Source organism: Lacerta agilis, chromosome 17 (assembly GCF_009819535.1).
Source record: "Lacerta agilis isolate rLacAgi1 chromosome 17, rLacAgi1.pri, whole genome shotgun sequence".
NCBI lineage: Eukaryota > Metazoa > Chordata > Lepidosauria > Squamata > Lacertidae > Lacerta > Lacerta agilis.
Window position 1 is genome coordinate 30,550,966 of NC_046328.1, and position 27,511 is coordinate 30,578,476.

Genomic DNA, 27,511 nt, shown 5'->3' on the forward strand with positions numbered 1-27,511 from the left:
CGTGTCAGCTTGAAAGCTTGCACACTCTGTCACCAATAAATGTTGGTGGGGCATTTCAGGTGCCCAGAATGTTGCAAGGGGAGGATGTGGAGCTGGAAAAGCCTTGGCTAGATATAGATCTCCAGTGGCTATTTATTTCTATCGACTGATCCAGCTGTGAAGCCGACCAGGCTCCAATTAATGAGAACAGTAATAGTAATAAACATTGGTGGCGGGATCTTTGTGAGAGTTACCTGCTTGCCACCCTTGTAGGCATTAGGATCAATGCACAAGCAACCCTGTCTAGTCGCCACTGCTTCAGGCGGCACAGCTGAAGGGGCACTTTCCTGCTTCAGAAGAGGCCCGCTTTCCAATCATGGTAGAGGCAGGATAAAGACTTGGCTTGAAAGATTAAGAGGGCGAGAGATGCCTCCCTGGTCCAACTCCAAATGAAGTCTTTCTCTTTGAAAGAGACTGCTTCGGAAGTGGATGGAGTGGAGAGCATCTTGCAATGTTCCGGACAACAAGGACAAAGGAATTATTCCAGGATCCTATTTTACAGGGAGGGAATTGCTTTCAGCAGCAGCTATAATTCACAGGAACCATTTCCATCCGCTCTGAGATCTCTCCGATCCAAGACAGATGCCCCAAAACCATTGCATGTACACCAACAGCATTAGATCACCCTAGTCACAAAGAACTGCAAAGAATCAACAGGAAGGGGGTGGGCAGACGGTGTCAACAAAGAACCAGCGATTCAACACCAGAATCCAATATTATTATTATTGTTATTTTAAAAAAGAGTAAGTTGGGAGAGAAGCTGAATAGGCCAATTGAGGTGAATTACCAACAAATACAGTCCAGCACAAAACACGACTTTCATAGTGACAGATAAATCGTATTAAAAACTGTACTTTGGATATTGGTAAAGTTATATTATTATTATTATTGTTTTGTGATTTTTTTTTTAAACTTTTGTATTCGGCATGCAACAGTGCGGTTACACCTTTTATTACATATATTTATATATATATATATATGTTTTGTGGTATTTATTAAAATTAATGCTCTTTTTTCGTTAGGTTTTTTTTTTGTATACTTTTTGTAAGTTCCTTTTTCCCCCTTTTTCTTTTTTTCTTTTTTTTTTTAGAACTTTTAGTGTGCCCTGCAAAAGTTAAACATCACTAGAGAGAACCGATCAGCTGCTTCGTACTGAAACTTTTAAGTTTCTACGACTAAGACGGAAGGCGGGAGGAGGAGGAGGAGGAGGAGGAGGAGGAAATGAAAGGCCAAGTGTCTGTTTGCGCAGGGGCGTCTGGTGCAAGCGCCCGGCGCCCCTCTGCTCACCCTGCTAGTATTCGCTCAAGCTGTGCCATTTGGCGATCTGCTTCCTGGGGCTGTCGCACACTTCCCGCCAGTGTTCCACGCCGCCCGCCGTGACGCTGTGCGCTCCCAGGATCAGCCGGCCCACCACTTCGTTTTTCGTGGTGCGGTCGAAGTCGATGACCAGGAATTCGATGCTGACGTCAGGGAGGAGATCCGCGGGGATGTCGTATATGAAGGATTCGTTGAAGACAGGGTTCAAAGTGCACTTCTTCACGTGAGTTTTCTTTTTGGCTATGCGCTTCCTGCCGTAGTACACGTTCACCTTGACGTAGGGGTCTGCAGGAAAGAAGGGGCAGGGAGCGAGCCAATAACACAGGCCAATAACTGGCGGTATCACCCGGGAGGGATTCTGGGGGGACGGACGGACAGAACTCTGGGAACCCCCCCCCCTTCAGCAGAATGAGCAGGGGACCACCACCCCTCACCCTAATTGGAGTGAGATTGGCTCACCGTGTTTATGAAGAAAGTGAAGGAATAATAATGATAATATTTATTTATTTATTTATATCCTCCCCAGAGCGGCTGGGTTGCCCCTGCCTTCCAACATATAAAATGCTAACCATTAAAAAAAAATCCCAATTTTTTAGGTGTCTTCTAAAAGTTGTAGGGTCTCAACCGGCATACCAGATGGAGCTGGTAAACAGCTGCCCTGAACACATCAGAATCATAGAATTGTAGAGCTGGAAGGGGACCCCAAGTGTCATTCTAATCCAAACCCTTGCAAACCGAGGTAGGGATGAGAAAGACCTGGGGAGAGCTGCCTGAGACTCTGCAGAGAGCTCCTGCCAATCACTGGAGGTTTTTAAGCAGAGGTTGGATGGCCATCTGCCATGGATGCTCCCTTCCAACTATATGCTTCTATGAATCAATGTTTCTATGACTGTAGACAATGCTCGGAGCTCAGCCAGACCAAGGGTCTGATTCAGTATAAGGCAGATTCCTGGAGGAACGTGTGTCCCTCCAGGTGTTGCTGGACTCCAACTCCCATCATCCTTGACCTTTGGTCATGCTGGCTAGGGGCTGATGAGAGTTGTAGTCCATCATCAATCAGGAAGGCCACAGGCTCCCCCATCTCTGGCTTCTCTGCTTCTCTCTAATGTTCCTGAGTCCTGGAACGGGGCTGAAGGTAAAAACATACGAAGACAGACCAAAGGTCCATTTAGTCTGGCCAGGTGTCTCCAGGAGGCTCAGAACCTGGGCCTGAAGGCAACAGAATCTCTCCCATGATGTTCCCTTAACAATTAGTATCCAGAGATATACTGCCAATCCACATGGAGGCTCTGTTTAGCCCTTGGCAGACCTCTCCTCTTCTAGGAATTTGTATGACGGCAAAGTTTCTGGGGCAGGGGTGGGGACCCTGAAAAGCAAGTAGCTCAAGATGAGACAAGCCATACCATAACCCCAATCTCCTAAACACAAGGTCGCTAACTCAAGAGACCGAGGAGAACGTTTCCCTCCATGACATTCTGTTAGGGGTTCGTGAACCAGAGTTTGCGTTGAGGGAGGTAACTGAAAAATTAAGCAAAGCCACTGAACATTGCGATCCTGTTCTGCAAGTCCAGGGGTGGAGAAATGCCAGCCTGCAGTGCAGACCAAGTCATGCTACCCAGCCCTTTGGAGTCTCTTCTGGCCACGCCCCTTCTTTCCAGGCCACACCCCTCACCAGCCCTGCTCCGCGCCTTCCTCGAGTGCTCTTTGCCCGGCTGGAATTTGTCCTCGAAAGGTATGAACATCAAATGAAGGATCAAGTTGTGTCCATGGGAAAACCTCTGAGTTCTGCATTGCTAGGGAAGGGCCCACTGTGCAAAGGCAGGATTGTCACCGGCAACCTTTGCCCCTGGCCACACCCACCAGTGGCATCCGGCCCCTGGGACAGAATCTGGCCTTCAGGCTGAAATAAAAAGGGCCCACACTCTTGATGCAAATGATTCAAATTGAGACGCTAAGCTCTTCGGGGCTTTACATTTCAAACACCCTGGAGATATTGGGGTGTTTGTTTTTAAATGCTATGGGCACATCACGGTGCCATCTTTTTGGGATGCCACACAGAAGAGGGCAAAGAGTTGCTCTTTGCTGCTGTCCTGTCCAGGACAAGAACTAGTGGGCTTCAGTTGCAGGAGAGCAGATTTGGGGCAAACATTAGGAGAAAGGGATGGCTGCCTTCTGATCTCTCCAAGGATGAACAGGATTCATAAGCTGGCTCAGTGATTACAAATGGGAGGGAGAGAGAAACTCAGTTCAGTTTGCATTTAAAGGTGGACCTACGAAATCCGCGTTCTCTGAAATTACATGTATTGAAGCCCAGCCATCCTTTGCATCTCTCCAAATTTTGCAGCGCTGTGTGTTCTCCAACAACACGTACGAAAATGCACGTACCAAGCGTGCATAAAATTGCATACAAAAGTGGGGAAATTGCTTTGCAAAATGCGGCTAATAGGCAAAACTGCGAACAAAACTGGGTTTATTGGGGGGATTGCAGTAAAATGCTGGCACGTTTTCATTTTTTTAAAAAAGTGAATTGCTGCAGAAATGCAGGGAACTGAATTTAAGGTTGGGGGGGGGGAATGAGAAACAGAGAGGAACCGAAATGAACAGATCCACTCCTCTCACTAAAAAGTAACACGAACAAAAGAGCGTTCAAAGGGGCACACAAAGAAAATATGGAGATGAGGCGGAGTAAATAGCTTCTACCTGAGAGGCCGGTGATGTCCATCTTGGGCAGATGTCTTGCCTTCAAAACCACCACAGTCATCCTCTGGGCGACAGGATGGTAAGACAAGGAAACCTGCAGCTCCCCTCTGCTGACGCATTTCTGGAAAGAGATAAGGTTGCACATCCTCAGAACGACAGACCCCAAGCAGCCCTAGCCACCCTCAGGTCCACCCATCCGCTTCTGCAAATGGGGGTCCTGAGGATGTATCGTCTAGAAAGGGTCGGCTGAAGGAAGCCAACGGGGAAGGAGAACATAAGAAGGCCCATCTAGTCCAACATCCTGTTTCTACAGCAGTTATTATTATTATTATTATTATTATTATTATTATTATTTATTAAATGGAACAATGGTCTGACACAGTACAGTGGATGCTCGGGTTGCGGACGTAATCCGTGACAGAGGCACGTCCGCAACCCGCAGTGTTCATATCACGCAGTGCTGCGTCTGTGCATGTGCGTGACATAATTTGGCGCTTCTGCGCATGCACAAAGTGCAATTTAGTGGTTCTGTGCATGCGTGAGCACTGAGACCTGGAAGTAACCCGTTCCGGTACTTCTGGGTTTGGCACGGAGTGCAACCTGAAAAAAACGTAACCCGCAGCGGCCATAACATGAGGTATGACTGTACAAGATAGCTTCCGGTCAATATAGGTAACGCGGAGCTAGGTGGACCCTTGATCTGACTTGATTTATAAAACAGCTTCCCATGTTCCTATTTAAAATCAGCTCTTTGTGCAGAACAATGAGGACTAGAATCTTGTATTTCTAGGGGAAGGGCTGTAGGTTAGTGGGAGAGCACCTGCTTGGAGCGAAGAACTTCCCAGGCTCAATCCTTCAGGTAGGGCTGGGAGAGACCTGTCGCCTGCAACTGTGGAGACCCGCTGCTGCCAGTCAGTGTAGGCAACCCCAAGCTAAGATGACTCTGTATAAGGCAGCTTCCTATGGCCCACCTTTGAAGGGAACAAGAATCTTGACCTCCTAGGAAAGAGCAACTTCACCACCTTAAAAAGCAGGTTCGAAATCGCCAGTGAACTCGGCTATCGGGGAGGGTGTGGCGTTTTTTTGTTTGCATTTTCCGTGCTTCCGCTGTGGCCTTAAATGCTTTTCGGTGGTAGATGACTTGTTCGTGGTGAGCAGGTCATTTCTTCAGGCATGGCTGTGTTGAAAGGGAGTTAATACGGTGGAAATAAAACAGAGCCTTGCCAAGTGTTTTTAAAAAGCCGTTGTTAAGGCTGTGAATAGCAGGCCGGGTTGCCATGGCCGTCGTGTCCTAGATTCGGCATTTTGGGAACTGCCCGGGACTCTTGAGTTAACATTTGTCTAAAGCCAGTCCTTCTCCTTTCACTTCCTCCCGGAATCACAAGTGGAAAGTGCCCAGTTTGGGCCAAACGACTCTTCGCCATCTGCACCGTATATTTAAAGCACTCTTCTGCTTATTTTAAGCAGTCGTGGCTTCTTCCCCCAAAGAACCCTGGGAACTGTAGTTTGTTACAGGCCTTGAGATTTGTTAGGAGGTGCCCCTACTCCCCTCACAAGAGCTACTGTTCCCAGTATGGTTTAGCAACCAATCCCTCTTCCCAGGGAATTGTAGCTCTGTGAGGTGAATGGGGGAGTCTCATAACAACTCTCAGTGCCCTTAACAAACTACAGCTCCCAGGATTCAATGGGGGAGGGCGGGCGGGGAGCCATGACTGTGATCAAGGCTAGTGGGTGTCCGGCAATGTCTGTAAGGCATTGTGCTGGCTGACCCTGCTCCATTTCACTGTAGGGGTGCTGTCAAGAAACATGCATGAGGCTGTTTCGGATATCGCACCCTCTCTCCTTCCCTCACCCACAGTGATTCCCCCCGCCCAGCCTTTCCTGCTTCGAGGCATCTGAACCAGCAAAGTCTGGTTTGCACATTGGGATTGGAAACCAGGGCCCCATCTGCACTATACGTTTAAAGAGCTCTTACGCCACCTTAACAGTTATGACTCCCTCCCTGTGAAAAAAAGGAATCCTGGGAACTGTAGTTTATTATGGGCACTGAGATTTCTTATGAAACTCCTTAGTCCCCTTGCAGAGCTACAATTATTTTGGGGGGGGGGCGCAACGTTGATTTTGAGCTATTTCTTTAGGGAAATCGGCAAAAACGACACTGCCGACATGGGTTGCCATATGTCCGGATTTCCCCGGACATTTTGCAGATTTCTGCCCAGACACTGCTTCTGACTACAGTATTCTGGGTATGTCCAGACGTATGGCAACCCTAGGAGGGGGCCTTGAAGTTGCTATAGCATAAGCATCTAAAGCTGCATACGTATCCTACATGGCTGGTGTTTAGTGGTGCCAGAGCTGTAAATGAATGGGGCCATCGTTTCTCCCTCTCCTTTTGTCATCCCCTTTTCTCTTCCTCTCTCTCTCTCCTTTTGCCACACTTTCTCCTCCTGTCTTCACAAGTGTCTGAACTGACCGCTGCCACAGGCTGTACTCCCCTCCTCCCCGCCAGTGTGGTGTAGTGGTTAAGAGTGGTAGACTCGTAATCTGGGGGACCGGGTTCGCGTCTCCGCTCCTCCACATGCAGCTGCTGGGTGACCTTGGGCTAGTCACACTTCTCTGAAGTCTCTCGGCCCCACTCACCTCACAGAGTTTTTGTTGTGGGGGAGGAAGGGAAAGGAGAATGTGAGGTGCTTTGAGACTCCTTCGGGTAGTGATAAAGCGGGATATCAAATCCAAACTCCTCTTCTTCTTCCCATTACCAGTTTTAATTTTCCTCGCCATATTTTCCTCTCCCTCCTCTTCTCCCATTCCTCTCCCTCCTCTTTTCTTCCTACGCATGCATGCATGCCAAGGTGAAGGGCCTTCCAAGCCTCTCTGCCCAGCTCTTGGGACTCTTGGAAACATAGGAAGCTGCCTTTCACTGAGTCAGACCGCGGGGTCCACCCAGCTCAGTAGTGTCCACACTGATTGTCGGCACCTCTCCAGAGTTTCAGGCAGGGGGGGCATTCCCAGCCCTACCTGGAGATGCTGGGGACAGAACCTGGGACCTTGTGACAGTTGCTCTACCACTGAGCTACGGACCCATGCTGGCTAGGGGCCGGTGCGAGACGGAGTCCAACAATATATGGAAGGCCATGAGCTCCTCATCCCTGCTTTACATCTCTGTTGTAAGTGCATTTAATGTGTGGTCCCTGATTGGCTAGGGACATGTGTCTAGGAGAGGAGTGAGGAAGCTGTGGCTCTCCAGGTGTTGCTGGACTCCAGCCCCCATGATCTCTGAACCATTGGCCGTGCTGGCTGAGGCTGATGATAATAATAATAATAATAATAATAATAATAATAATAATAATAATAATAATAATAATAATTTATTTGTACCCCGCCCATCTGGCTGAGTCTCCCCAGCCACTCTGGGCAGCTTCCACCAAACATTAAAATACATTTAAAATATCACAGTTTAAAAACTTCCCTAAACAGGGCTGCCTTCAGGTATTTTCTAAATGTCAGGTAGTTGTCTATTCCCTTGACTTCTGATGGGAGGGCGTTCCACAGGGCGGGCGCCACTACCGAGAAAGCCCTCTGCCTGGTTCCCTGTAGTTTTGCTTCTCGCAGTGAGGGAACCGACAGAAGGCCCTCGGCGCTGGATCTCAGTGTCCCATGATGGAACATGGAGAGCCACACAGGTCCCCCACCCCACCCCCATCTCTTTTGACTCTGATAGTAAAAACCTTCCCCACCCCCCACCCCGAACAGCAAAGTAATTTACAAAGGCATCAATTTAAATTCCTTGCAACTTCATTTGTAGGGTGGGAGTCCTAATCACTGGTCATGCTGGCTGGGGCTGATGGGAACTATTGTCCAAAAACATCAGAAAGGGGAAGGCAGAAAAAGGGAGCCTTCATTCAGCTTCCTGTTGTCTCAACGGGAGCTCTCCCTGGTCCTGAAAGATGCGACTCCTAACTGCTTGCCTGTAACTCACTTTCCCATTTCTTTCTGCATCATAAGAACAGCCCGATGGCCTGTCTCCAGTCCAGCATCATGTTTTCCCAGTTGCGAATCGGATACCCATTATGGGAAGCCCACAAGCAAGATGTGGCAACATTGCCAGTTCTCGGCCGCCGGAATAACTGCATGCCAGTCGCTTTCTGTTCCAGCGTCAATAGCTTTCTGGCTTTGCTCGAGGGGAGGGGGGACCCCCTCCCCATCACAGATCCTCAGACCAGCTAGAGCAGGGCAATAGTTGCAGCTTGGAAGCCAGACAGAAGCAAGGGAAGCTTAACTGCCTAGAAAGCCTGACAGCAAGACACAGCAGCTGGTTTACGAGCCCAAACATTTTATTTCTGCCCCTCTAATTGTGCAGAGATGTGTGTCATCCCATTGAAGCAGGATTTATGTACAGGTATTTATTTTAAAGCCACCCATCCTGCCTAATTAAAGAAATGTTTAGACAACTTAAAGCAGAAGCCTAAGATCTGCCAGAGGAGTTTTCTTTTGTGCCAAATATGGATAATAATAATAATAATAATAATAATAATAATAATAATAATAATAATAATATAATTTATTATTTGTGCCATGCCCATCTGGCTGGGTCTCCCCAGCCACTCTGGGCAGCTTCCACCAAACATTAAAATACATTTAAAATATCACAGTTCAAAAACTTCCCTAAACAGGGCTGCCTTCAGGTATTTTCTAAATGTCAGGTAGTTGTCTATTCCCTTGACCTCTGGTGGGAGGGCGTTCCACAGGGCGGGCGCCACTACCGAGAAGGCCCTCTGCCTGGTTCCCTGTAGCTTTGCTTCTCGCAGTGAGGGAACCGGCAGAATCTCTGGTGTGGCCCTCCATACCTCTCCAACTGGCCCTTGGGTCTCTCCACATGTGCTCCTTGTGTACATTCCTTATCAGCCCTGCTTTTCACCCTCCCACGGTGCATCTTCCTGGCTGGAATGAGCCCTTGAACTCTGATATTCCTTTTTACTTGCCTGGATGGAGGATTTTGGGGGAGGGGGGTTGAATGTAGAGAAGCAGCCTACATTCATTGCTTCTGCCTCTGGCTTTGGCTGCCCTTGGGATGTGGCTCCCGGAAGGATGCTGCTGGACTGCAACTCATCCCTGACCATTGGCCCCTCTTGCAAGGGCTGCTGGGAGTTGGAGTCCAACGGCATCTAAAGGGCCACAGGCTTCCCATCCCTGCAGCAGACCACAGAAGCAGAGGAAACAGCCTTATGCAGAGTCACAGCATTAGCCCATCTGGTTCAGTATCGTCCGCACTGACCTGCAAGGACTATCCAGGACTTCAAATGCAGAATCTCTCCCAGCCCTATCTGCAGATGCTGGGATTGAACCCGGGACAGATTCTCTGCCACTGTTCTATTTTCCCTTTCCCCCCAAATCTGCCTGCTACGTTTGTTTGGGATCTAAGCACACACACACACACAGAGAGAGAAAGAAAAAAAGCATTAGATTGTGTATTGCCTGAGCTAAAATCCACATCCTGTTCATCTGTCGTAATGTAGCCCAGTTTCCCAAAGCGCCCTCCTCCATAGTGCTGATCTGGCTGCTTTCCAGCTACCACTCTGAAGGCGGCTGACCCCAATCCTTGGTCTGATTACTGTCCTTGCCAGCTCTGCGCTCGCTTGCATTATTGCTCGCACTCCCGGGGACTCTGCCGCTTCCGCTGGCTGGAACAATGCCTTGCAAAATCCCACGTTACAGAACAGATGTTCCTCCTCCTCTTTTAGAGGAGGAGGAGGAGACATGCCCAGAAAACTGGAATCGCGCTGTTATGAGCGTGAGATGCATCCTCTCGTGCAGAACCCAGGAGTTTCAGCAGAAGGCAAGGAATCTGTAGTTAGGAAAAAGATGAACAGCTCCTTCTGGACCAGGCAGAAAAGGCATGTAATGGGACAACCTGTGCTCTCTTTAGATCTCCTTGGAACAGCCCCTGTTGCTGCTGTGGTGAACTTTTGCCTTGTCTCTGAATCCCAGCGGTGCATAGTTAATACTTGTTCCCCAACAGCACAAAATCATACAGTACTATGATATTTACATCCAGCAATGGCCACCATCTTGGATGGGTTTCAGAGAGGATGAGACAAGTCTGTGGAATGCTTTCCCCAGGGAGACGTGCCTGGCGCCATTCTCTTTCGGCCCCTGGGGGGCCAGGCTGAGACCTTTTGTTTACTCAGACCTTTGGTTATTTAATGTTGCCTCATGCAGTGGTGCTCATCTTTCACTTGGGGGGTGGCTAGGACTTCTCCTTGTTAATATGTTACTGGGAGAGCATCTCATGCATTTTGTATTGTTCCTGGTTTTATTCTTTTGTTTTTTTTCTCTCTGGTTGCAGATCATTTTTACGTGTTGCATTTTATCCTATCGATTGTCACTCTTTTTGTATAAAGCGGCTGGTAGGTATAATAACCGGAGCTGTTGAAGCTGCCACATAATACTCGGTCTTCATTTGAAAGAAAATCCATCTTTTACTGGGGCTACATCCATACTTTGGAACTCCCTGCCTGTTGACAGGCGCCTTTGCTGAACTCATTTCAGCACCTTCTAAAAACCTCCTTTTGTTTCGGCACATAAAATGTCAACATGTGTTTTAATCTGCTTTTTAGCTTATTGTTGATTTTAATTATTATTGAATACTTTAAATTGTATTTTACTTTATAACTGTATGCTGTGTAAATATGAGTGTATTTTACTAGCAATTTCATTGTTTTATTCATTTTGTGAACCGCTGGGTGTTTTATTTTTTATTTTTACAATCAAGCAGTATATAAATTTTGTGAAATAAAATAAACGAAAAATTCACTAAGGATCAGGCTATCACTGGTTCCTAGCCATGATGGCTGTCCTCTCCCTGCACCGTTGATAGCAGTCTACTACTTAGCCCCAGGTGGGGAGAGTCGCTGCTGCGCTCAGACTCGGCTTTTGGCCTTCCTTCCCTTTAGGGTAGCGTTTCTTGAACCTGGGTTTCCTGCTGTTGTTGGACTGTGTAATTCCCACTGTCCCTGCTGGCTACAGGTGATGGGAGTTGTAGTCCAACAACATTGCGTTAAGGCATCTGTTTGGCTGCTGCTAAAACAGGGTGCTGGACTTGAGAGGGGCAGTCGCGGTCCATGCCACAAACCACTTCCCCTTGGCTCTCACATCAGCACACCTGTCTTGTGGGTCCTACCAGCAGATACAACCCCTACTGCTGGCTCACAGCCCCACACCATAGCTGTCAAGTCTCCCTTTTTTGCGGGAAACTCCCTTATTCCAAGCCGTTTCCCGCTGCTATCCCTTATTGTTGATATCCCTTAAATTTCCCTTATTTCCGGGAAGGAGAGTTGGAGTCCGGGGACTCCTTGGGTCCCTGCCTTTCTCAGCCCTGCCTGCCTGCCTGCCTACCTCACAGGACTGTTGTGGGGATTAAATGAGGACTAGGACCAGGGAGCGCCTTGGAGAAAAAGGTGGAATATAAATACCTAATAACAAACAGACAGACAGATATATAAAGAAGAAGATAAAATAGACGAATGTTTCTCGGCAACAGGTGTTCCGATTAAGCATTGCTGCCCCTAACTGGAGGCAGAGCAGAGCCAACCTGGCCAGAAGCCATCAGTGGTCCTCTCCTCCTGCATGAATTTGCCTAATCCTTTTCTAAAGCCATCCAAGTTGGTGGCCATCACTGCTCCCTGTGGCAGGGAGTTCCAGAGGTTAACCGTGTGCTGCGTGAATAAGTGCTTTCTTTTCTCTGCCCTGATTTCTCTTTCTTGGGAGTGCTTTCCTGGTGTAAATTAATTTGTAGCCTGAGGGGGGGGGATTACCACTGTCCCTGAGAACCGTAGACTGTCCCCAGGACAGGTGAGGGTGCTGATCCCTTATTTTCAAACCCGAAACAGCTATGCCCCCCACACCTACCCCGCTCGCTTGGACACCAATGGCGAGGACAGGGCATGAGGCAACATAAGCACGTGCTTAGGGCATCAAGGGAAGGAGGGCACCAGAAAAATTTTCCATTGCCAGATTTGCCAAAATGCAGCTGGACCAGGTAACGTCCTTGCGTAACGCATCTGTTCCTATACTTAGTGGAGATAAGGCATCTTGCCTGCCTTGTTGCATAGTTGTTCTGTTGGGATTTTTTAAAATACAGAACGAATTAAGTTCTTAACCCGAGGTACCACTGCATACAAATATTACAAATGGTTCGGCTGAGCATCCAATTTCTCAGTTGATGTATACAGTGGTACCTTGGGTTAAGAACTTAATTCGTTCTGTATTTTTAAAAAATCCCAACAGAACAACTATGCAACGAGGCAGGCAAGGTGCCTTATCTCCACTAAGTATAGAAACAGATGCGTTACGCAAGGATCTGATCAAAGACTTTGCAATTAGAAAAACGAGGAGAAAATTCCCCCAAATATAAATAAGGTGAAAGTATGCAAAAATAAATGTTATTTTTCCATCTTACTGTAGGTTTGTTTTTGAAAAATCGTTTTCTAGTTTCAGTTACAGGTAGGTAGCCGTGTTGGTCTTCCATAGTCAAAACAAAATAAAAAATAAAAAATAAATTCCTTCCAGTAGCACCTGATATCAGGAATCACAAGACAGAAGAAGAGTTTGGATTTGATATCCCGCTTTATCACTACCCGAAGGTGTCTCAAAGCGGCTAACATTCTCCTTTCCCTTCTTCCCCCACAACAAACACTCTGTGAGGTGAGTGGGGCTGAGAGACTTCAGAGAAGTGTGACTAGCCCAAGGTCACACAGCAGCTGCATGTGGAGGAGCGGAGACATGAACCCGGTTCACCAGATTACGAGTCTACCGCTCTTAACCGCTACACCACACTGAAACCAGTAGGAGAACACTTCAGTCTCCCAGGACATTCTATACAAGATCTCAAAGTAGCTGTCTTACTACAAAGGAATTTCAAAAATAGACTGGAAAGAGAACTTGCTGAATTGCAACTAATTACCAAACTTAAAACCATGGAGAGACCTGGTCTGAACAAAGACATTGGATTCTTATCTCATTATACATGACATTGCTATCTTTAGCCATCTCACCCCTTGCTTTTTCCTGTAAGACCGATTGCATTCGTTAACAGTCGTCAACAGGTTTTCCGCACCTATCAGCCAATCACCCATTCCCACCACCCTTCTGAGTCATACCCCCTCCCCACTCTCTCACTATATATAAGGGTCTGGTGACTTCTGTTTCAGTGTATCTGAAGAAGTGTGCATGCACACGGAAGCTTATACCTAGAACAAACTTAGTTGGTCTCTAAGGTGCTACTGGAAGGAATTTTTATTTTATTTTATTTTCTAGTTCATTATTGATTATATTTTGAAATTTGATATACAGTATATGGGGGTGCCAAAAACATTTAAGTGCCTAGGGCCTCTAAAGGTCCTGTGCGAGGAAAAGGAAGTCGGACAGTCCCCCTAGTGAAACCCCCGGGTCCCAGCTCCCCTACCTGTATATTCCTTTTGATTATCTCCCTGGTGAGCTGGACCTTCCCTGTGCTTGGGTCCACGCCGGCGAGCGGCACCATCACCTCCCCGATGACGTCGTCTCGAGAGAAGCGGTCGAAGCTCAGCACCAGGAAGTGGAGGACCAGGTCCTGGAGCTGGCTGTAGGGGATCCCGTAGAAAGTGAAGGTCTCGTCGAAGACGGGGTCCAGCGTCTTGCGGAGGACGCGCGTCTTCACCCGGTGCCTCTTGTCGGGCAGGATTGTCATTTTGATGTAGGGGTCGGAGCCTTGGTTTTGCTCGTCCATGACCGGCAACCCGCGGGCTTCTTGGATGGTCACGACCAGAGCTTTCTTGGGGAAGTTGTAGTCCACGGAGAAGGTCAGCGTCCCCAAAGTGACCTCTTCTTCTGGGGAAGAGGGAGAGGAAGTCTTGCTGCCCGCCGGAGTCAAGCTCTGGTCCGGGCTCAACTCGTCCCCGTAATCGACTTTGATAGGGAGCTGGTTGACGCAGGGAGATGCGCCGGAGATCCTGTCGGGACCCACCAGGCCAGCTTCTGCCGCGTCCACCAGAAGGTTCCCTCTTCCGTCTTTCCTGGCGGCTCCCGTCTTGTCTCTCCGGATCCGTATTATTTTCTTCTTGTTAGTCAGGGTCTCTGGGTAGATGCTGATGCCCTTCAGCATGTGGATGAACTTGTATGGGGGGGTCTTGTGCTTCTTTTCCGCGTGCTGGTGGCAGCATGTCCACACGAAGACCGTCATGGAGACGGACACCACTAGGACGGTGGCGCCAATCAGGCCCGCCACGATCGGGGAGACATCTGTGAGCGGGGAAGAGTGAGGTGGAGAGGAATGGGGGAAGGGAGAGGGGATAAATTAGTGGGTCCCCCCAAAAATTGAGCCATTGGCTCCTTGGTTTCCATAAACTCATCCCCACTAGGGCTGGGCGACATCTGGTTTTCAACACCGCGATATCTCACCAGCTAAACATTGCGATATACGGATATATCACAATGCCTGAAATAAGGACTGAGCTATGTAAAAGCTTTGGCTGGCTTCGCAGTTTTCCCCACACCTTGTTTTTTTCTGCATAGCACCCTCCCCCACCCACATCCTGATTTGCGATATATTGTCGAGCCTAAAATTACGAAACCAATATCATGACATAAGATTTGAAACTGGATTTGGACGATATATCAAAAAAAATTATTCAGAACACCAGTTTGCTAAGGAAGATAATGGCACCGTAACGTTGAGAACAGTAACAATTAATCGCACATTTATTCAGAATCCAATTAAAACTATTTAGGTTAATCAATTCAACAAAATTGATGAACTTGATCCACAGATGCTGGCTTTTCAAAATCTGGTAGTCATTTGCACCTTCAGCACCCCCTTGCTGCCCATTTGCCTCTTAGGGCTGCCCTAGGTAATCCCACCGCACCCTTTGGGGACCACTGGGATGGATAATCTATTCAGCCAGCTGCTCTTTATTTATCCTGAGCGCCAGATGAGGAAAGTCTCCCTGGGGCAGCTCACAAATATTAGTGAATAAGACTAGTCCTTGCCCCCAGGTTTTAAAGGCCAAGTACACACCTTACATTTGAATCACATGCCTTCCAGCAAAGAATCCTGGGAATTGTAGTTTAGCCTTCACAGAATCCTGGGCACTGTAGTTAGTTAAGGGTTGCTGGGAATTATAACTCTGTGAGGGGTAAACTACAGCGCCCAAAATTCTTTGAGGGGAAAAATGGGCTTTAAAAGGTTTGATGTGGGTGAGACTGCAGGCCCATGCAGTGGTTAAATACAAAAAAGATACCCCTGTGTTGCAAACTACAAGCAGGATATGAAAAAAGGCAACACGTGGACCAAATAATGTAGGGCAAAATGTTTCTTTATAATGTCAAATAATATGCAGCGAAATTTCTTTATAATGTCAAATAATATGCAGCAAAGACAGCATTCCGGATAAGTACACTGTTTCGGTGCATGATCCTTTATATGATTGATTAGATGTATATATTCTATTTTGTTATTCTTTGTAGTTATGAACTGAAGAAGATTACACTGGAAGAAGATTTTCATATCCGGCCCATGCAGTGGGGCAGGGGGCAAAACACAGACCCTCCAAGTGTCCCTATTTTCCAGGGACACACCCAGATTTACTGAAGCCGTCCCGGTTTTTGATTTTATCCCAGAATGTCCCACTTTTCCTTAGGACGTCCCTGCTTTCATTGGAGAAATGTCGGAGGGTATGGAGTTATCTGACCCCTGAGCCATCTGAAGGCAGCTCTGTATAGGGAAGTTCTTAAATGTTTAATGTTTTAGTATTTTTTATATATGTTGGAAGCTACCCAGAGTGGCTGGGGCAACCCAGTCAAATGGGGGGGGGTATAATTAGTAAAATGATGATTTTGATGATGACGGAATAGGATGTCCCTATTTTCATTGGAGAAATGTTGGAGGGCTTGCCGTTCAGAAGGTCGGCGGTTCGAATCCCCGCAATGACGGGGTGAGCTCCTGTTGCTCGGTCCCTGCTCCTGCCCACCTAGCAGTTCGAAAGTGCGTCAAAGTGCATGTAGATAAATAGGTACAGCTCTGGCGGGAATGTAAACGGCGTTTCCATGCGCTGCTCTGGGTTCGCCAGAAGCGGCTTAGTCATGCTGGCCACATGACCCAGAAGTTGTACACCGGCTCCCTCAGCCAATAAAGCAAGATGAACGCCGCAACCCCAGAGTCGGCCGCGACTGGACTTAATGGTCAGGGGTCCCTTTACCTTTACCTTTACGGAGCCAGGTACACTTGCCCCAGGCCTCGGAGGGCTAAGCCAGCTGGTGGAGCAGGGAGGTGGCCATCAGGGGCCTGCCGGACTTATGCTGTTGTGCCAAGAATGCCCTGTGCTTCGCATCCGACTGGGGACTCCCGCCCTAGGCCTCAGACAAGCTCTGCATGGGCCTGTGCAAACCTTTCAAGTACCACAAGACTCTTCATATATCTTTTAAAGCTGTGTACTATACACACTTATGCCTTTAAAGCCTATTGAGAGCATGCTTTACTTCCTCCAAGAATTCTGCAAACTATGTGTAGCTTGATAAGGGTTTCTGGGAATTGTATTTCTACGAGGGGTAAACTGCAGTGCCCAGATTTCTTTGAGGGAAATAATGTTCCTGGGACAGCTCAATCGGTAGAGCATGAGACTCTTAATCTCAGGGTTGTAGGTTCGAGCCCCACGTTGGGCAAAAGATTCCTGCCTTGCAGGGGATGGACTAGATGCACATATTTTAAGTACACTTAATTAGCATATGGTGCTGGAGGAGACTCTTGAGAGTCCCATGGACTGCAAGAAGATCAAACCTATCCATTCTCAAAGAAATCAGCCCTGAGTGCTCACTAGAAGGACAGATCCTGAAGTTGAGGCTCCAGTACTTTGGCCACCTCATGAGAAGAGAAGACTCCCTAGAAAAGACCCTGATGTTGGGAAAGATGGAGGGCACAAGGAGAAGGGGACGACAGAGGATGAGATGGTTGGACAGTGTTCTCGAAGCTACTAACATGAGTTTGGCCAAACTGCGAGAGGCAGTGAAGGATAGGCGTGCCTGGCATGCTCTGGTCCATGGGGTCACGAAGAGTCGGACACGACTGAACGACTGAACAACAACAAATTAGCATATTGATTGTTAAACCCCATATCAATCGTTTTTCTTGTTGATGTAGAGAATTATGCAGAAATTCTGGTTTAATATGCTGCCTCTTTGCCATAAATAAACATGGACTGACTGATGGACCAGATAACTCTCAGGGTCCCTTCCAACTCTGTGATTCTATGATCCTAATGTGCTTTAAAGAACAGTGTGTACAGAGCCTTATTATGAGTGCAGAATACACATACACAAATATATGCACTGGTGGGATTTAGTATGTGTGAGTAGGGGATGTCTTACCGCTCTCCATGCCTCTAGCTATGAGAAGGTAACCATGGAATTTAATGTTCAAGTCATAACACACAAAAGGGTGACCTCAGCTGTGCAGATGACATCACCCAGATTAACTCAGTGCCTCTTGTTTGTTGCAGAGAACAGAAAGGCCCGGTTATTGCAAGACGCGGCAAAGCAAGCCTGGAACTGATGCGGGGTGTGATTTATTTATTTTTCCTGCGGAAATTATTTGGAGTTCTTTTCCCTAGTGCTTTAATTTCCCTCCGATTCCTGCCCACCCCCTCGCCCCAGGCATTTAATAAATTCATCAGTAACAATGAACAGAAGCCAGCTGTGAATATATTAGGCAAGCTTAGCAGTTTCCAAGCCTCCCCCCTCCCCCAAAAACCTGTTTACTAAAGTAAGGTGAATATGCTACATTAGTTCACTCTCTAAGGCATTCAAAAAATTTCCTGTGCGAAATTTGCAAGGGGTGGGGGTAGAAATTCCAGAAAAATACACACCGGTACAAGAGGACACCCCCTTCTAAAACAAAAACAAAACCATTAAGAGTAGACAGCAGGCAGCTGAAAAATAATTAGGGGGCACTTCATCCCCCTAGAACAGGCGTCGCCAATGGAGGGGCTGTAGCTCAGAGGCAGAACTTAAGCTGTGTATGCTGCAGAAGGGTCCCGGGATTGATCCTGGCACCTCTAGGTTGGGTTGGGAGATGCCCTCACCTGAAAACTTGAATCGCTAAATTTCAGGCTTTGCATAATTAGTTTTTTTTAAAAAAAAATACTAAAGGAAACATGGAAAACAGATTCCGAAACAAACAAACACTGTCGTTCCAAAGTGGCAAAAATATACTTAATGGATGCTTGCACAGTTATTAGTCATGCTGTGTTTGTAAATCTGTGCAGAAATCACTATATAGTTTTTCCATATATGCTAAAAAGTCGTATTTCGTTTAGATGGCATTTCATATGCAGATAGTCTTATCGTGACCTGCTTTCCTTAAGACTGTGAGATTTAGTTGCAGCCTTGCCTATGTACTGGCATACAATGCAAACGTGGGAGTTTAATATTTCTACTTCCATTTTCCTTATTGCATAAAGATAGAGTATTAAACTAATGTGAATAAATTATAAGGAGGTATTTCATCTCTTACTTTGTCATTCCAGAATTGAATGAACAAGGCCCGTTTCTCAATGAATTTGTTTTTGCGATGGTTATATGCCACGTATGGTTATATCCCAGTAGTAATGTATGGAAGTGAGAGCTGGACCATAAAGAAGACCATAAAGAATTGATGCTTTTGAATTATGGTGCTGGAGGAGACTATTGAGAGTCCCATGGACTGCAAGAAGATCAAACCTATCTATTCTGAAGGAAATCAGCCCTGAGTGCTCACTGGAAGGACAGATCCTGCAGCTGAGGCTCCAATACTTTGGCCACCTCATGAGAAGAGAAGACTCCCTGGGAAAGATGGAGGGCACAAGGAGAAGGGGACAACAGTCCACCTGGGAAGGTAGCCCATCGAGCACAGGGGTCAGCAAACTTTTTCGGCAGGGGGCCGATCCACTGTCGCTCAGACCTTGTCGGGGGCTGGACTATATTTTTTGGGGTGGGGTGGGAGAACGAATTCCTATGCCCCACAAATAACCCAGAGATGCATTTTAAATAAAAGGACACATTCTACTCATGTAAAAACATGCTGATTTCCGGACCATCCGTGGGCCGGATTTAGAAGTCGATTGGGCTGGATCCAGCTCCTGGGCCTTAGTTTGCCTACCCATGACCTAGGAGAAGGAAACCTCTGTTCCTAAACCTCCGCTTTCTTTTGGGATATCTAGGCTAGGGAGTAAATCCTACACAAATCAGGAATGAAGTCCCTAAGATGGTTGGATGGCAACTCCTGCACCCAAGCGGGTGACAAACGTCTTGCTCTGCTTTCCTTTGGACCACATCAGCAAGGAAAAGATGGGGGTTGTCTGGGCAGCCCAGGACCTCCATACCCACTGGCCAGTCTTGCGCCCTGGAGAGGTCACTTGGGTGCTGCTAATGCAGCGGTTTGACTTCACCCCCGGAGGCACACACTCCATTGTATCTCGAGACAGGTGGATGCAGGCAACCGTATTTATAATGTCAGGTCAAAGCACGCACAACAGGGAATTTTCCGGGTTCGTAACCCTCAAGACTGAACTTTTGCAGACCTTGAGGTTCCTGTAGATACTGCTCTCTTTTGCATGGGTAGTGCCATTTTGGCTACATAAAGAATTGGCACTCACAGCCTGGATATTGGCAATAGAGGGAATGATCAAAAATATTGTGTATGCCAGCGCATATGTGTATATATATATGGCTTGGGCCCAGGTTACCCAAAGGACGGTATCTCCCTTTATGCACCTGCCTGGGTGCTAAGGTTCTCTGGTGAGCACCTCTCAGTTCCCATCAACATCACAGTTGGTGGTGACACGAGACAGAGCCTTTTCTGTGTCTGCACCCATATTGTAGAATTCCCTCCCAAGAAAGGGTAGGCTGGCTCCCTCCTTGTTATCTTTCTGATGGCAAGCTAAGACCTTCCTGTTCTGACAACCAGAGAGCAGATGCATCAATAGGAGTATAGCGTCTAGATCAAGGGAGGTAATAGTACCACTATATTCTGCTCTGGTCAGACCTCACCTGGAATACTGTGTCCAGTTCTGGGCACCACAGTTCAAGAAGGATAGTGACAAGCTGGAACGTGTCCAAAGGAGGGCAACCAAAATGGTCAAAGGCCTGGAAACAATGCCTTATGAGGAACGGCTTAGGGAGCTGGGTATGTTTAGCCTGGAGAAGAGAAGGTTAAGGGGTGATATGATAGCCATGTTCAAATATATCAAAGGATGTCATATAGAGGAGGGAGAAAGGTTGCTTTCTGCTGCTCCAGAGAAGCGGACAAGGGGCAATGGATTCAAACTACAAGAAAGAAGATTCCACCTAAACATTAGGAAGAACTTCCTGACAGTGAGAGCTGTTCGGCAGTGGAATTTGCTACCAAGGAGTGTGGTGGAGTCTCCTTCTTTGGAGGTCTTTAAGCAGAGGCTTGACAGCCATCTGTCAGGAATGCTTTGATGGTGTTTCCTGCTTGGCAGGGGGTTGGACTGGATGGCCCTTGGGGTCTCTTCCAACTCTATGATTCTATGATTCTATGATGATGAGCATTGGGCGATCGGCGTTTTAACATTGGCTCTAAATGTGTTTTATATTGCATTTCAATTTATCGTTTTTAACTAATTTTCATTGCTTTGTATTTTATAATGACGTTTTCAAGATTTTGTAAGCCTTCTTGAATCCCAGCTTGGGAGAAAGGCGGGATATAATTACAAGCAAACAAGCAAGCGACTCACTCACGCAAATCTGCATTCAAGAATGGTGCTCACAAAAGCCCAAGAACTCCCTAATATCACATTCACTTGCACAAACCCATGCAGCCCTTACGGCAACACATCGCAGATGGAAACATGAGCAATCTTGTGTGCATTCTATGATTCTATGTGATTCTGTTATCATCCCCCTGTTCCCAGCGTATCTCTCACTCCCTGACACCGCTTCCCACCCCACACCCGCATACACACTCCCAAACTGCATCTTCTTCAAGTCTCTTCACTGCTTTTATTATAACAATTTGCATTTTGTTTCCACGCACACACACACACACAAAAAAACCCTCAACCCAACCCGGCACACTTAAGAAAGCTTTAACAGAATACTTAGCTTCACAATGGATCTGGTTGTACTTTGCACAGAACAGCTGCAAATGCAACACATTCAGCAGCCTTCACTATCTGGATGGGCAGCTACAGCCGCTGACATTTTGTCTCCGTGCATGAACATTAGAATTAAAACACATCTGTGCCTCACCATCCTGGATAATCAGAGATAAAACTTATAGAAACCCAGTATTTCCCCCAAAATGCAAAATAAGGATAGCATTATTATTATTATTATTAGTAGTAGTAGTAGTAGTAGTAGTATTGACAGTTACCAGAAATTATGGGCTGTCCCTGATATATAAGGCCTGTTGGAATGCATGCTACCAATATTGTCAGACTATTGGTCCATCTTGGCTCTGAGCTGTCCAGCGCTAACTGGCAGCAGCTCTTCAGAATTTTCATTAGCGGACAATTCCCAGCCCTAACTGCAAATGTTGAGGAATCATAGAATCATAGAGTTGGAAGAGACCCCAAGGGCCATCCAGTCCAACCCCCTGCCAAGCAGGAAACACCATCAAAGCATTCCTGACAGATGGCTGTCAAGCCTCTGCTTAAAGACCTCCAAAGAAGGAGACTCCACCACACTCCTTGGTAGCATATTCCACTGCCGAACAGCTCTCACTGTCAGGAAGTTCTTCCTAATGTTTAGGTGGAATCTTCTTTCTTGTAGTTTGAATCAATTGCCCCGTGTCCGCTTCTCTGGAGCAGCAGAAAACAACCTTTCACACTCCTCTATATGACATCCTTTTATATATTTGAACATGGCTATCATATCACCCCTTAACCTTCTCTTCTCCAGGCTAAACATACCCAGCTCCCTAAGCCGTTCCTCATAAGGCATCGTTTCCAGGCCTTTGACCATTTTGGTTGCCCTCTTCTGGACACGTTCCAGCTTGTCAGTATCCTTCTCGAACTGTGGTGCCCAGAACTGGACACAGTATTCCAGGTGAGGTCTGACCAGAGCAGAATACAGTGGTACTATTACTTCCCTTGATCTAGACGCTATACTCCTATTGATGCAGCCCAGAATTGCATTGGCTTTTTTAGCTGCTGCATCACACTGTTGGCTCATGTCAAGTTTGAGGAATGAGTCTGGAACCTTCAAAACAGGTGCTCTGCCACTGACCTATGCAGTTCCCTCCTTTTGAAAACTGGCCAAAGCCTGAACATCTTTTCAGAACTGCTATTGGGGATAGGTTTTTGCAGCTGAGTAGGATAGGGACAGCAGTGTTTGTTTGCACCTTCTGTATATGTAATCAAACCATGTACATGGCCCTTTGTAAATTTTGTTTTTTTTTAAGGCCTCCTGGCTGTAAGGCAAACATATTAGTCTGTGGAACAAGGAGCATCTACAGCAGGGGTCAGCAAACTTTTTCAGCAGGGGGCCGGTCCACTGTCCCTCAGACCTTGTGCGGGGCCGGACTATATTTTGGAAAAAAAAAATGATCGAATTCCTATGCCCCACAAATAACCCAGAGAATAATTTTAAATAAAAGGGCACATTCTACACATGTAAAAACATGCTGATTCCCGGACCGTCTGCAGGCCGCATTTAGAAGGCGATTGGGCTGCATCTGGCCCCCGGGCCTTAGTTTGGGGACCCCGATCTACAGGTGCAGACTGTCCAGGTGTCTCTGTTTTCCAGGAACAGTCCTGGATTTACAGAAGCTGTCCTGGTTTCTGATATGATCCTGGAATGTTTCACTTTTCCATAGGATGTCCCTGTTTTCACTAGAAAAATGTTGGAGGCTGTGGACTTAAATCAGTGTTTTTCAACCACTGTTCCACGGCACACTAGTGTGCTGCGAGATGTTGCCTGGTGTGCCGTGGGAAAAATTGAAAAATTCAAGAGAATTACTTTATATATAGTCAATATAGGCACAGAGTTAATTTTTTTAACATTTTCTAATGGTGGTGTGCCTCGTGATTTTTTTCATGAAACAAGCGTGCCTTTGCCCAAAAAAGGTTGAAAAACACTGACTTAAATTACCCCTCTGAGCCAAGGAGATATGTAACTATACAACCTTTAGAAGACATCTGAAGGCAGCCTTGTATAGGGAAATTTTTAAATGTCTCATGGTTCATTATGTTTTAATATATGTTGGAAGCCGCCCAGAGTGGCTGAGGAAACCCAGTCAGATGGGCAGGGTATAATAATAATAATAATAATAATAATAATAATAATAATAATAATAGGACACCCCTATTTTTATCAGATAAATGTTGGAAGTATGCAATTGTCTAGTGTTGTAATTCCACCATAATAGACACCAGTCTTCCCCTGGGACCCTCCAGATGTTGCTGGACTCCAGCTTCCATAATCCCTGCCCACTGTGCCATGCTGGCTGGAGTTGATGGGAATTGAAGTCCAACAATATCTGAAGTGCCCCAGGGTGGAGAAGGCTGTCGGAAGCAATACTGGTTTTCTGTGATTCAGTGGCTATGTGCAACCTTGCACATGCCTGCTCAGAAGAACTTCCTGCTGAGTTCAGTGGGACATACTCCCAGCCAATAAGAAATATGAGTGAAGCCTATATTTCCTTAGGAGGTGTGTGCATGTATGTGCATGTGCCTGATTGTGTATGTGTTCCCAAGCTGTATGAATAAGGGAAGGACCTTAGGTCAGGGGTAGAGCACCTGCATGCAAGCAGAAGGCCCTAGGTTTAATCCTCAGCATCTCCAGGTCAGGTTGAGAATTGTCCCCATGCCTGAAACCCTGGAGAGCTGCTGCCAGTCAGTGTTGGCAGTACTGAGATCGATGGACAAATGGTGTGACTCTGTACAAGTTAGCTTCCCATGTTCCCGTGAGACAATATTGCAGGGCGCCTGTCACTCCTGCAGCATTGAATTAAAATGGTAGGGGTGTAAAACAGAAATCTTGAATATATCTGCACTGTAAACATCTGCCAAAAAAAAGGAGACTGGATACTAAACTGCCAACATCCAAAGCCACCCCCATTTCACAACTCCCATAATAACAATAATAATCCCCCATATGCATTTTGAAACGCCTCAAACAATATCCTCAGTGACGCATGCACAGTCTAATTGGGGGACACATACTAACATCTGCCTAATCCAGCCTGCTTCTCTTTCAATCCACTTCAGCCATTCCGTCATTAACAACTGGGTTGCCTCTCTGCTATCTCAATGCACAATTGCACATGAGGTGGAGACCATGTTCTACATTAGTAACTGCAAGCCCAGAGCCAGGTGCTTATATTTATTCTGGAAAAAAACTAAATCCAGAATTTACGACCCTGTGATTTTTGTTGTCGTCGTCGTTCACGTGACTTAACGGGGCGGAGAGGATGCTATCACTTCTGCATCCTTAGTTAGCTTTGGGGCCGTAGCACAACACAGCCTTCCACCCCAGAGGACAATAAAAGGCTGCACTTTTGGTGATAAAAAAACAAATAAACCAGAGGGCTTTAATTAACATAAAACATTACACACTGGCCTAACAAGCGCAGGAAACCTTGATCCTCTCTCTCAGAACTGCCATTGTGTGACAGCAGGTGTGTTCAGTATTACATGTGTGCACACTAGAATTAGAACATGAAATAAGCTGAGACTTTTCACTGAATGGCACACAGGTACATTTGAATACAAATCAAAGGTCCACAAACACGTCAGAGGATCCTATCCTATTTACATTTCAGTGTATTTTGGGGTGGGGGAAATGATTAGCTTTATTTCCCTCCCCCTTCTTGCTTTTATATTCGTGCTCCTGCCAGAAACTTTGCTGCAACCTGGCAAAGAGGAGCTGCCTAGAGGCCACGGTGATAGTCCCTGTGGCTTGTTATTGCATGGATTGGAGCAGACAGATGCCGAGAGGCAGTTTAAAAAGCCACTGTTGGATGAATGAGAAGGCATCATGATCCCTGGCATAGATGAGAGGCCTCAAACTCCTCACAGAGGTAACACCCCAGGGAGTCTCAACAATGGAGGTGGGGGCAGCTGCTTGGGTTAGGGAGTTATTTGGTGTCTCTGAGCAAACCCTCAATGGATGGGGTGCAATTATATGGGGTGGCTGGGCCAGGTTACAGGCCATCAGGCTAGGGTCTGTGTGGTTTGCAAGCAACGACTTGAGTGAATTTGGGGGGCGGGGGGGGGGGCTGAGGAAAATAAAGCTCTTAAACTCCATATTTTGCTTGCTCCACAACCTCTGCAAAAAGGGGGTGCATTGAACAAAGGCTGTTTTCTTGCCCACCCTCCCCTCCAAGCTATGTGGGGGCTGGGGCGCTGCCTGGCCCGGAATAGACATCACGTCATCCGGCCCTCCTCCTAGCCACCACAATGTGCACCTGCTCCGTCCTTCCCTTCCACCCACCTCCAGCCCCCCCCCAACCACAGGAGGAGATCAGGCCAGAGGACAACGCCTTGTCGCCTCCCCACCCCACATGTGTCCATCTAAGCATCTCTTCAAATGGCTCGGATCTGCCCCTGGCACTGACCCAGTCCGCTCCCAAGGCCAGGCACGCCCGTGCAAGGAGAGGGGGGGATGGGAGAGACGGGAAGGGAGAGACGAGGGAAGAGCACAGGAAGACGAATGATGATGGCATTGGGGATTGGAAAGCCCGGAGGAGACCTGGCCCCGGATTTGGGAGTTGTCATGTGTTCCCACCTCCTTACAGGGTGGCTTATGTGAAGATTTCCACACTGCCCAAATGCTGATGGGGATTGTGTGTGTGTGTGTGTGTGTGTGTGTGTTTTGAAGGGAAGTGGAATACTGAGTGATGCTGGGCATTGCTGGCCGCGCGCGCGGCCGCCTGCGCGTGTTGGCCAATGCTGTCAAAACCCAGACAGAGAAGTGTAGACTGGAGGATTATTATTATCATTTAAATGAAATTAATGGGAACAAGGGAACCAAAGAGGCGTGGGAAGCAAGCCGGCAATCTGGCCTTTGAGGCTGCAATCCTAGAGCCCTCCTCGCTTAGGAGCAATGAACTCAGCGGGACTTCCATGGATCGGATCGCGCAGTCCAAGAGGGTTTCCGTCCCCACATTGGGGGGGGGGGGAATCTTTCCCAAACTGCGTGTGGGTTTCTTTGGACGCATTCTTTCTCAGCCACACACAGACAGTCCGAATATCCTTCCTATATCCTAATGTTGCAGCGGGCTAGTGGGGGAGGAGGAGAGAGAGATTTCCCCCCGCGGATCAGCGTTGGCGATCGGTTCGTGAGCGTGCGCCCTGCTAATGCCGCGCGTTATTTGCACGACTGAATGGTGTGCGTGCCAGTAAGGATGTGGAGAAGCTGTCAAACCCCCCCCCCAACAAAAAACCCCACCACCACCCTGGAGATGGAGGCCAGGTGGTCGTGTGACGCTGGTGGTGGTGGTGCCTCTTCGACGGCGCAAACAAGGCCCTCTCTGGCTGCTGAGTGCGCTGGTGTTTGTAGATGTGCCAGTTGCCACAAGCAGAGATAGAAGAAGAGGCTGGGGTAGGGATGGGACGCTTGCCAAAACAGAATTATAGTGGCGGGCACGGCCTGAGTGGGATCCGGCGAGGGTGGCGGAGAGATCAGGATGCCCACGAAGGCCCGGTGTTTTGCGCTGGGGAGCGGGTGGAGGAGGGGACGGCCAAGGCAAAGAGAAACGGGGCGGGGGCGGGAGAGGGAATTGCGCAGCAGCCTCCCACGGGCCCCACTCACCGAAGCTGGGGCGGACGCTGGCGATCTCTGCCATGGCGGCCCGCGACTGGAGCGGCGGCGACGGCCCGGTGCGCGCAGGGAGGCCCCTTCAGCGGATGCAGCGGCTGCGCTTCTGCCACGGCCCTGAGGATGCTCCCGACTCCGAGGGATGCAGAAGCTGGCGACTGGTCCTGATGCAGCGCTAGCTCCGCCCACTTCGAACGATCCCCGGGCGAGGCCACGCCTCCTCCTCCTCCGAGCGGCGGCCGAAGCGAGCGAGCGAGAGGAAGCCACGCCCCCCGCCACCTCGCCGAACCCCTCCCGGCGGTGACTCGGCAGAGCGGCTCGGCTGCTGTCTAGCGGGGAGGGCGGGTCGCTTGCGGGGCTTGTTTGCATCCCGCCGGCACCCCCGCTTCGCCAACCCGACCCCCCCCCCCGAGGTTTCTGAGCGGTGTGTAGCGGGGGAGATGCAGCCGATGTAATGGTTATTTACAGCATAAATGTGGAGAGAGAGAACCTTGGCAAAACCTTGTTCTAAAATATTAACGATTATTATGTGCTTTCAGGATTCATCATACATACGTTGCTATACTGTGCATTCATATTGTGGGCTGATGACGTTGTACAGGCGGGCCCTCGTCCTGGGATTCCTTTTAGTTTACTTGTTAACAAAATATATTAAACTGATTTTAGA

At 47.8% G+C, this 27,511-nt stretch overlaps 1 protein-coding gene across 1 annotated transcript; it reads right to left on the bottom strand.

Moving 5' to 3' along the window:
* Positions 1 to 1,119: 1,119 nt before the first annotated feature.
* SYT11 (synaptotagmin 11) lies at positions 1,120 to 27,034 on the bottom strand. The gene is made up of 4 exons (XM_033136364.1): positions 26,839 to 27,034; positions 13,520 to 14,334; positions 4,054 to 4,177; positions 1,120 to 1,641 (listed from the first exon to the last, which is right to left on the bottom strand). The coding sequence occupies exons 1-4, from the start codon at positions 26,870 to 26,872 to the stop codon at positions 1,331 to 1,333; spliced, it is 1,284 nt and encodes a 427-aa protein (XP_032992255.1). The 5' UTR covers positions 26,873 to 27,034; the 3' UTR covers positions 1,120 to 1,330.
* Positions 27,035 to 27,511: the final 477 nt, after the last annotated feature.